Consider the following 11,551-nt stretch of genomic DNA (forward strand, 5'->3'; position numbering starts at 1 on the left):
CAGCGCTGGAGCGAGTAATTTTGCAGCTTCCCCCCTTGGTCCCCCCCCCGTGCTTCAAATGGGACAGCCGAGAGGGGCGGGGCCGGCAGCTCAGGGGCAGCAGCGGCTTCCCCGGGCGCTGCGCCGGCGGCGGCCCGAAGGCGTCCGGAAACACCCGAAGACACCCGAGGGCACCCTGAAGGGGCCCGAAGACACCCGAGGGCACCCCGAAGGCACCCGAGGGTACTCCGAAGGTGCCCGAAGAGTCCCGAAGAGTCCCGAAGGCAGCCCGAAGACAGCCGAGGGCACCCGAAGTGTGCCGAGGGCGCTGAGGCGTCCGTTAGGCGCTGCCTCAGGGCGCAGAGCGGGCCGGCGGCAGGGCGCCCCCATGAACAACCTGAACGAGCCCCCCGGCTGGAACATCCTGCCCAACCGGCGGGAGCCCGGCGAGGAGGGCGGGCGGTGGAACTACGCCCTGCTGGTGCCCATGCTGGGCCTGGCGGCCTTCCGTGAGTAGCGCCGGGTGCGGGCAGCCGGCCGCCATCAGGTCTCGGGGGGCCCTGAGCCGGCTGGGAAAGGGGGAGGAAAAACCCGCTTGGGCCGCTATGTTACTTCATCAGGGGCAAAATTAAGCATCCGTAGCAATTCTGCAGGTTGCGCTAACCCCACTCATACGTTTCAGGTTGGATCTGGACCAGAGAATGTCAGAAGGAAATAGAGAAGGAAAAGAACGAGTATTACAGAAAGCATTCGTCTCTGCAGAAGGACCTGGAGGCCAAGTACCGGGATACCATCACGGAAAGCCGCCGCGCGGTTGCTCACCTGGAGCTGGAGCTTGAAAAGGAGCGCAACAGGACCCTGAGCTACCGTGAAGCCCTCGTGTCCCAGAGCCGCAAGCTGGTGGAAGAGAGGAGAAGCCTAGAGCAGGAGCAGGAGAAGCTGGAGAGGGAAAAAGAGGTTCTTCTGCGCTCTGGAGCAGCGGGTAACCTGTACCAAAGTTGCCTGGCAAAGGAAGAAGAATGGCAAAAGAGAGCCAACGCTTTGCTAAAAGAATTTGAAGATGGACTGAAAGAAAGACAGGAGATCTACTGCAGTCTTGTGGTACCCAGAAGCCAGAGACTAGAAATAGAGAAAAATTTGCTAGTTAAAGCGGCAACTGATCCTGTTGCTCTGGATCTACATATGGAAAGTGGCTTAAAAGATATTTTCAAACATGACAACTACTGTGGCAACCTGCTGAACAGAAGCAGAAGTCAAAATGGAAGACTTATGTGGCTGTATTTGAGATATTGGGAACTAGCTATTGAACTGCAAAAGTTCAAGAGGGTAGAAAAAGCGATGTTAGGAAAACGATAGGGGGAGTAATGGTGTTTCACGTGGTCTGCTGTGAAGAGTAGGGACAATCACAGTCGTAGTCCAAAGCTGTTACGTTTTCGTTCTGTTTCAATTTCTACTCTTCACTGCATTTGTATTTGCATGGGATGTGCAGTGTTGGTGCCTTTCCTTTCACTAACAGCAGATGCTCCAGCGAGCTGTGCATGCTCTAAAACTCTGTGTGTTTGTCTTGCAGACTGCAGTGTGCTCCAGAGATATGCAAGCTTCCATAGGGATCAGAAGGAGCTAAACAAAAGTCACTTCGGAGTAATTTACCAAGTTGGAGGTTGTACTCTATCAACAGAAAAGTGAGATTTGTCTCCACTGTGTGGGCTGCACGCTGTGCTCCATATGCATGCATTGCGTGCTGCCTCAGCGCTGTCTTTTTTAAGCAAGACTGATTTTGAGCCAGGTCTTTGGAAGAGACAAGACTGAGCAAGATGCTTGTCACATAAACCGTATGCGTATATACATACATTTATACAAATATATATGTGTGTGTATGCATATGTATCTGTGTGTATGTATATATATATATCAAAAATGTATGTATTAGCACTCTGAGAGGGGAATAGTGTGATAATGCTTCAGGTTAATCGGTCTTTCATCATCTTCCAAGCTTAAAATACAAATAGGACTTTATGGACGAAACATCCAAATGATGCTACCTAAAATAACACTTAAACAGATTGAGAGGAGCCTCACTGGAGCTAGGGAGACATGTTTGAATATTAAAATAATATATAAACTTGAAGTTGTATCCTCATAATACAGTAGAAATGTTGACAATGCTTACGTTTTTCTCTCAGTTAAGGTTTCGGTGATAACCTAACAGTGTGCCTCTATTATGCACATCACCATGCTGCTGCCTCTGCATCCCAGTGCACTTAGGGTACGTGTTCAGCTTCCAGGAACCTCCATAGTCACTGCGCCTGGCTCTGTTGCTTGTTCAGGCTCTGATTGCTGTGCTCAGAAGGGTGGCAGCCACCCTTCTCCCCTGACCACCTCTGTTCTCCCAGACCCAAAGTACACTTTTCCACAACTCTGAAATTTTGAGTTTACAGTTCACCCCTTCACATACCTATGACCGTGGAAATCCTACAGATGTACAAGTTCTGTAAAGACTTAAGGAGAGCTTTTTCCTCTAATTGCCACAATAAACATATCTAGATATAAAAAATAAATACCCCAGTGGGTTTCCATGCGTGAAATCCCTTAAATCTTTGCATCCTTGTAGAGCATAGGAACCACCTTCAGTTTCAAAAGTGCCATGTACCTTGGAGTGGAAGTCTTTTTCCTTCTCCTTTCTAATCTAGCCTTAGACCCCAAAGGGAAAACCGTTACCCTTTTGTCTATAATGTGGTATAAATTTTAGTTAGCATTTCTTTATTAATTGAGGGATAGACTTGCCAAACATGTTTGCTCTGGGCCATCAGCTATTGCATGGCCCAGCAACAATCCAGCTTGGTGGATGCCCATCCAAGTTTAACAGAGAACTCTAGCAGAGGTGGACATTAAACAAAATTCTTAAACATGTTTGTTTCTAAAATGCTCAGTTTTCCATCTGTTATTTTGCTCACCTTGTTGGTGCCAATTGTGTTGTATTGAATTATTAACCTCTTATGGACTGGTTTTTATTTTTAAATAAAGTTTAAGTGGACAACATGGAGGAAAAAAAAAAAAAGAGATACTACCACAGACACCAGAAAGGCCAAAGGTTATCTGGATGCCAAGTTTATGCAGGTTCAGCCATGAGAACGTGATTGAGTTAGTGTTGGTGTGACAACCTCAGCCAAGCGGCTCTAGCTGGCCATATCCACATGCCCTAATTGCCCAGTAGAACAAATAATTTAGAACAACTTAACTCGTGTGCCGTTCCTTCAGGATGTGGAAAGTGTCTGCCTGCCCAGCCGCAGTGCATTTCATATGGACGTGCAAGCAGTTACAGCAACTCGGATGAACAGTTGTAGATAGTGAATCAAAGCCAATATGTTCAAGACTCATGCCTCATCTTTGTGCATTTTCACACATTCTTAACACTAAATGAAGAAACATCCTATGCTTTTTTTCAGTTTTTCGTAGTTTTATGTCCCTGACATCAAAATATTTAAAGAAAACCTAATCAGGAAGTGAAATACTTTTCAGTATAAATAAATGATTGGAAGCATCACGTGCTTGATTGTATGTGGTTGGATGCAAAGGAATAAATACAATCACTTCTTTAGAAGTGTCAACTATTTGCACAGCTGATTGTTGAACTATTGTTCATGGACACTTTGCGGATCAGTGTATTAAGATCAAGGAGTTTTTCTGAGGCGGATTTTTGAAAGCATGAAACTGGTTTAGAAGCACCAGTCCTATTAGTTTCTACCAAAACTCCTGTTTCTTAGCGTGTTAAGTATTTTTGAAATAGTCCCCTTTTGTAAGTTATTATATTGAAAGTTCTATTATGAGCTTGATCTTGCCCTACAGCTGTTCTGGATTACTGATTTGTTTGAAAATGTCTGTATGTAGAATGAAGGAATAATTTGTTTTCAAAATATTTAATGAAGGAATGAAGTGTTTTGTTGGTTGGTGTTTGTTTTTTGTTTGTTTGTTTGTTTTGTTATGGAAATACAAACTCACCTGTTAAACAATAAAAATAATGAAAACCCTTACATCTCTCTGCACTGTTGTGTTACTTGGGCAAGGTGGATGGGAGGAATGGAATTTTACACCAACTTCCTAAGCGCTGTTAATATCGCCTCAGATTAAAATTACTGCACTTGTTCAAATCTTGAGTTTGGGGGTTCTTTTTGATGCATCTATTGTCTAGGTGGTTCTCACATTTGTGGGTCACAGCCTCTTAAGCAATATTCTGGTGGGAAGAAGTGTCCCTGAAATTGAGGTCTGCGGGCTCTTTTTGAAAACAAAAATTGTCATTCACTGAACAATACACAATCGTCATTCACAGCTCTGAAGGTTTCCACGATGCCAAGGCTCACGTAGCTGGGGAACCCTGCAGATGTGAAGGGTGCGAGGGCTAGATCTTAGCATTAGGAGGACGGGCTGCTAAAGAATGGTCACCTTTCAGCATGTACACGTGATAAGTCTGCTGTACAGCAGCACTGATGGTGGAGATGTACAGGTCACCCGAGTGGCAAGCTTCATTGCAAATGGACAAGCATAGTCCTAGCATGTAGCCCTACTCGCAAGGTACCGCTATCTGAGAAATTACTATGTAAGGAGTTGTGCAAGGTGACTAATTACAGACAGATTATGGATGGCCACCAGAAAAAGTAAAAAGAGAAAACACTGCTGGTAAAGTAGCCCTGAAAGTGCTCGCTGCTTTATGTACTACTAATGGGAACAGACAAAAATGTGAAAGTAAATGCTACCTACCAAAACAGAGTCCAAGGAAGAGACTATTTCTTCACTTTTATCTTTACAACTGCTCCTGCAGGTTTGCATTTCTTAGACACCTCACTTCCAAACTTAACACATTACAAAATCTTCAGCTAGTTTCATATTACTGTATACTGCCCCCCCTTGTGGCTAATCGCTCTTCTTGCCAGCAGCCTAAGCAGCACCACTCTGTTTTTGTAAGTGATTAGATCATAACAATAAGAAAGACAAAAAGTAATGTGCTTTTCAGCGACCAAGAGAGAATGAACGTACCTGCAGCAAACTGGGCCTTGTGGTAGACTTCTATGCAGAGGTAGCATGCAGGGCTGGGATGTGGTTCAGCTACATATCAGCATCTCATTATATACCACAGCACTGGAAAAGGAAACAGTAATAACCTTAATTAAAGCACGCTTTTCATTGCTTAATGAACATAGAAAGCAACAACCTCCAACCGTAAAACATGTTTTGTTGCTTGCTAGAGGAGAGATGCCCTGAAGCCCAGTGTCAACAAGAGCAAAACAAAGAAGGAAGATGATGCTGGAACTGAGTTTACTCCAGTGAAATGTTTATATACAAAGCTGAAGCCAGTGTCACATAAACTACAAGTATATACAAAATACAGATGATGCCTATTTGTAGAAAAGAGGAGGAAAAGTGCCACATGGGAAAGAGTGACAGGTCTGTTCTGTATGAACTACAGCAGACATGATGTTCACAGCTTGTTCCATTTAATTCTGTGGCTATTGTGTTACTTCCACAATAAACATAGCATTTTTTAGGCATGTCAGATTACTGAAGGAAACTCCCTGACACCATAAAAGCATCCCTGAATGGGTTGTTCACAGAAGTCATTGTATATGGCACCCTACCTCTGTTGTGTTCCCAATAGCCTAAAACAGAGTAGAGTAACAGCTCAGTGCTGTTCTGTTTCTCCTCTGTGGTGGCACAGAATGACTTCTTGGGAGCATCCAGAAAAGTTTACAATAGCATAGGAAGAGATTTAGCCTCCAAAGTTTATTGGGCTTCTTGTATCCCTACTTGAATTGCTGTGGCAGTGACGATGGCAGCCTGGCAGCACACACACGGGAAATAAATCATGCCAGCTGAGGAGCTGTGCCTTTGGCTATTTATCAGGTAGAGTTAGAGAACAACAGAGCATAAAACCTAGACCAAGTTAAAGATCTGCAGAGTATTTCCTGATATGGTAGAATCTATAACCACTTGCTGTTGAATATTAGCCCTAAAACTAAATGACTGAAATATTTCATCTGTGTATCTATTGAACTGGTAGGTTCATTAGAATCTCCTGGGCTGGGAATTTTGAGTATCCTCCTGAACGTGGGGCTCAGTGCTCCTTCTTTGTGTAGCTGTTCAAGGATTTTGCCCATTGTTACCTCACATAAGGATTTCTTGTTTTCTCTGTGTATTATACGAGAAGGTCCAAGCAGACTATCAGAGACAGCATTTTGTTTGAACAATGTTCATCTTCACTTTTGTTACATCTTCCCCACTTCACTCTTCCACGTAAGAATCCTCTGCTTCAGGCACCCTGCTGGAGAGTTACCACTCTCTTTACATTTCCATCTTTTCCTGTTTGAGGCTCACCACATAACCTTTGCTTTGCACAGTCCTTTTCTTCGTCACCCTCAATCGCTGATTCAGGCTGCTTTTTGCCTCAGGTGATAGCAGCAGGAGGAACAGGAGGAGCAGATACTAAACCACTATGCCTTGGCTTTCATTTCAGATGATGCTTGTCATCACCAGATTACCTACATGTGGAGAGAAGCACTTTACAGATGATGTTTCTCCACTTTGAGGGCTGCTCTGCAGAAGGGGCATGATGTAGCTCTGAAAGGAATACAGCAAATCTGACGCGAGCATGTTCAAAAGTAAAAACAGCTGCAAAAATGTTACCACATAGAAAGGTTAAATTGACATCTCTTTCTCAGCTTTATTCTTCAAAAATTGTTGAATTTTTAGCAAAGTTAAAATAAATCCATCTGAAGAAAACAAATATTGTGAGGGAATGAAATAGAAGTATTTTACAATTCTCTAGTTACAATCTTTGGCTCAATGAGAATGCTAGTGAAGTCTGAAAATGCAATAGCTAATATTATGTGCATTTTATGCAACAGGAAATTGAAGTTGAGGACTTCTGAAAATAATTATAATAATTTACCACTGAAAAGATGGAAGGAGGTAGTAAGTGATGAATCTACCAATGTCTTGACTGTTTCTAACACAGTCTTCTCTGTCTTAGTGTAAGAAAAAGATATTATGTACAACTTTTTTTTTTTTTTTTTTCCTACAGGAAATTTGCATAGTATCCCAATGATGCCACATATTTTGTTATGCAGGGGTGAGAGAGGGAGTACCAGCTAGACAGGGTAGAGTAAAATGAAGGAAAGGATGTAGTGTTGTCACCTCTGCTGGTGGCTGGAAATCATTTCACCCAGGTGCACTGGCAAACTGGTCAATGTGGGAATGCGGAAGTAGGGAACTTGTTTATTCTGCTGTAAAAACAGCAGAATAACACAAGCACATACAGAGATATGTGCTTGTCATACTAGCAGACAGATTCTTCACCTCTTTACAGGCGTCTGCAAACCTTTTTATTCATTCCATGAGAAGTACAGATGCATGTGACCAAGGGTCAAATGACCAAAACTATACAAAGAGTAATGGTGATTACTGTATATGTTGCTTTGAGAAGTACAAGCTGACTGAAAAAAGTTTAATTAACTCTGGTGAGATATTGTTATAGAATCACTAGAGTAAGATTTTATACCAGTATTTGCTACAGTAATAAAAAGGATCAGAAAAATGAATTGTAACAGCATGGGATGTTGTAAAGCACGATTAGAGAATAAACTTGGTGTTTATGATTAATTGCCTTTAGCTGCAAAGCTCTATAAACATCAGTCTCAGAATATTTGCAGTTATAGACTCAGCCTGTGTCATACCAGGAGTATTAGAATTGCAAAGAAATAAACAAACTGTATTTCACTGTATTTTACTGTATTTCATGAAACTATGACTAGATGTAAGACTCTTAAATTGCTTCTGCTCTCTGCTCTCAGTGGCTTTGAAGTAAAGGAATGTGTTTTTGTTTTGTTTTGTTTTGTTTTGTTTGTTTGTTTTTATTTGCTTGTTTGTTTGTTTGTTTCTGGAAAGAACATACCTGTCCTGTCATTCTGGTTGCTCCTTGTCCTCCCCTTCACAGCACGCAGTCAGCAGAGGTTCCCCTGTGCCCTGGCTGGAGGGCAGAAGGCAGGTGCTTCAGCCAAATGCTTCAGTCAGTCAATTCAATTAATTCAGAGAAAAGACAAACCTCTGCAGGTTTAGAGAGCTTTGCTGGCCCAGGAGTGCCAACACCAAGAGAACCAAGCAAGGCCAGAAGCAGGAGAAGCTGATGGGTGGCTGACCTGGGAGAGGGTATCAGCCCCACCCGCACCTCAGGTGGCAGGACAAGGAGGGTTTTCCTCCCTCTTTTCCATGGCAGCCAAAACTATCTGTGTCACTCAAGCCAGGCCTGCTGAAAAAAGCCCTCTGCCTCAGCCAGAAGTGCTTCCACCTCACGTTTGCACCTGCCCATGCCAGGCCACCACAGGAGATGGACATGTTGGGGGCTGCCAAAGCCAGGAGCCCCTCACGCCATGCACAGACCTGGCCCACAGAGGGAAGCAGGAGGCTTCCTCCTTGCTCTTGTCTTCATTTGCATCTCTGGTATCCTTCTGCCATAGCTGCTTTCCCCTTCCATTGCCACGTCTCTTTCTGAATGTCTTCGTTGTCCTGCTAGATGAAAGACATCTTCAGCTAAGAAAAATATACATATATTCTTCCACAAATACATGTATATATATATGTGTATATACTCCAATAACATATATGACCTCTAGAAAGGGACATTTCCTTTTCAATCACATTAACTTGTGAAAAACTGGTATGTTGAAAATGTGGGTGTAGCAGACAAAAAGCCAATGTGTGATTAAAAACGGTTAATCACAAAAAAAACGATCGAAAGGTAAGATCCATTTTCTCCTGCATTTGCAATTAGCTGCTGGCAGAATATGTCTCGTTTGTCAGCTTCCATTGTGAAAAGATTGATTTCATAGGGTTTACTGGCCATAACAAACCCTGTGGGACGTGCCCTAAGCCTAGCATAACTTGAAGAAGTTTATCACAGAACAAAGGAAAGGGCCCAGTGACAGCATGTCACTGTCTCTGTGTGGCAATGCACAGCCCTGTGCTGCAATTAGCGTGAATTAATTTGAGAAATCTTGTCCCCCGGCACGTCAGAGGGCAAGAGCAGGAACAAGCCATCTTCTGCAAGAGCAGCCGGTGCAACTTGTTTGTTCCAGTCCACAGGGTGGCAATGTAGGCAACCCCTCCGTGCCACTGCAGCTCCTCTTGGGGCTGGTGGCAGTGCCACTCACCGCAGGTGCTCCAGAGAAAGGCACAGCGCGGCGAGGTCATTACTCCTGCAATTACACCGATAAAGAAATTTGAGCTAGATGCTATACCAGCATATTTGCTCCCGCAAATGTTTAACAGCTAACAACCATTGGAACACGGTATTATCAAAGTAAAATAAACTTCTCCAGAAATATGGATTAATGCAGCAGAGTGCGATCTGAAATGTGGTTTTGGATCCCGACGCAAATTGCTCGCATGTGAAGCTTAACAAAGATAAATTTTCATATCATCTGAACACAACTGTGCATTTATTTCTTATCCTGTTGATTTATCCTCAGTTTGATTCCCAAAGGAGGCTACATTAGTTCCTTCAGTATCAGTTTACACTGTGCCTGAAGAGAAACGTGCTGTTTTAGAATAAATTCTATAAGAAATCTTGATTGTCAAGGATTTATGATCACATAGAGTCATTTCTTTATAGCTGTAAGACAAATTGTTTGGACATTATGTAATTGTGATCTGATTCAGAATCTGATCATAAGATGTAGAAATGTCATATATAGATATATCCAGATATAGAAACTCAAGAGTTTCTATATATGATTTTGCAAAACTCTAGAAATGAAGCCTGCAAGTCAGGGAAAATAGAAATATTATGACCTAAACTAGAGGAGGATGTTTGCTTTGCCTGTTTGTCATCTGCCTGCCATTTATTACTATATCGTTTCCTACAACGTGAGTGTTTGGATTCTCTCCCTCTGTTTCAGGCAGAATAATAACCCAGATGAGCCTGAAGCTCGTGGAACCTGCAGTTTCTTGCTATTGACCAAGAAGTCAACGTCCTTCTCTGGAAGTTGAAGAGCTGGGATCTGAGAGTTCTGTATTGTCATTTATAAATGAAAAATGAATTTTCTGTACAAAGGAAGCACAGTAAATGCAATGCTTTGGAACATCAGTAAAGCTGTTGCCTTACAGGAGATATAAACTGAACAAAGAACAAAGTAAATATCTGATGATGATGGCAAACTGTGCTGAAAGCAGAAATGATGGTCCAGAAGAAAGTTACTAATGCAGTAACAGCTTAGGAACAGCTTAGGAACAAATCTTTTGTCATTCTTAGACTAATGACCAAAGACAAAAGAAGTAGCATTTTTATGAAACACTCATGATGCAAGCTCAGAGGTATCATTAATGATGAAAAAGTAGATTATTATTCAGGAACTAAGGAAGTACCTCAATGTATTGGAGTTCCATAAAAAAATATGCTTTAGGTAACTGAGAAAAAAAAAAAAAGATAGCCTGCTGCAAGCTAAGAAGCACCTGAGGAGAAGAAAAGCTTTGATCCAGTGGTAATCAGGAGACAGCTAATCTGCGGAACTGACGAGGTCAAGACAAAGGTGAGTGATACGACTCAGCAGATTAATAGAGATATTTTAAGTACAGTTAGGGAAGTACTAGTACCTGATTACAAGGCACAGGGAAAATCCATCTGGTCTGCTGTATACAGTTATAGCTTTTTATGTCAAGGGTGAAGTTTTTTTTGGTAACTTGTCTGTTCAAGAGATAATGGAGAGCCTTTTTTTTGCAAGGAAGAAACTAAATCACCTTGCTTTATTTAGCCTGGCAAAACTGGGGCTGAGGCAGTTTAAACGCAGGGATCAGGTCTGCACTGACCTGCAGTTGTCACAAGTACAAATTATTATGAGCTGGTCCTGAATTTAATACAGCTGGATATCATATTTCTTAGAAACAAGAAATAGAAATCAAGCTAGTTTCTTTAAAGTAGAAAGTAGGCATAAGAGATCTGAAGTTCTAGACCAGCTTTGAAATAATAGGGAGTGCAAAAAAAAATAAAAATCAATTTGAATTGACATGATAAGATTGCAAAGGGATGTTGTGATGTGTTCACCTGCTTCAGAAGGGGCTGGACATACAAGATCCCTTCTAGTTCTTTATGTTAATCACCCTGTATCATCACAGGTAAGTAGCCTGTAGGGTTTATCTGACAAAATTCTTATGATACACACTGTGTTAGATTTCATACATAGCATGCAGCAGCAACTACTTACCTTTTGATAACTGTGAGGTACAGACAGCTGTGTTGTTATGATTGTACTGAAAGAATGCGGACACAAATAGTATCTGCGGTATTCGTTAACCTGTGATTCTTATTTCTTTTTGACCCGTGTATCATAGGGTCAGTGAAAAGGTGAAGAGACCTTTGATTCAAGTCCATTTACAAGATGTTATGTTCTTCAGACCTTGTTCTGTAATGATTAGAGGCCTTAGGGTAAGCAGATTATGCTTATGATTGTAAAGGTCAGATTTTATAATCCTTTTCATTCTCCATCCTTTTTGTCAGGACATTTAATAGAATAAGATCTCTTGCAGAGAA

At 42.2% G+C, this 11,551-nt stretch overlaps 1 protein-coding gene across 1 annotated transcript; it reads left to right on the plus strand.

Annotated features, from left to right (window-relative positions):
• Positions 1 to 71: 71 nt before the first annotated feature.
• Positions 72 to 4,010, plus strand: CCDC127 (coiled-coil domain containing 127). The gene is made up of 2 exons (XM_068671210.1): positions 72 to 488; positions 662 to 4,010. Exons 1-2 carry the CDS (start codon positions 368 to 370, stop codon positions 1,333 to 1,335), a joined length of 795 nt encoding a protein of 264 aa, XP_068527311.1. The 5' UTR covers positions 72 to 367; the 3' UTR covers positions 1,336 to 4,010.
• The last annotated feature ends 7,541 nt before the right edge of the window (positions 4,011 to 11,551 follow it).

Source organism: Anas acuta, chromosome 2, assembly GCF_963932015.1.
Source record: "Anas acuta chromosome 2, bAnaAcu1.1, whole genome shotgun sequence".
In the NCBI taxonomy this organism is placed as follows: Eukaryota; Metazoa; Chordata; class Aves; order Anseriformes; family Anatidae; genus Anas; species Anas acuta.

Excerpts from the sequence above, each read along its gene's own strand:
- CCDC127 (XM_068671210.1), top strand. The coding sequence starts at position 368 with ATGAACAACCTGAACGAGCCCCCCGGCTGGAACATCCTGCCCAACCGG. Across the intron at positions 489-661 it reads GCTGGGCCTGGCGGCCTTCC|GTTGGATCTGGACCAGAGAA; the intron begins GTGAGTAGCGCC and ends CATACGTTTCAG.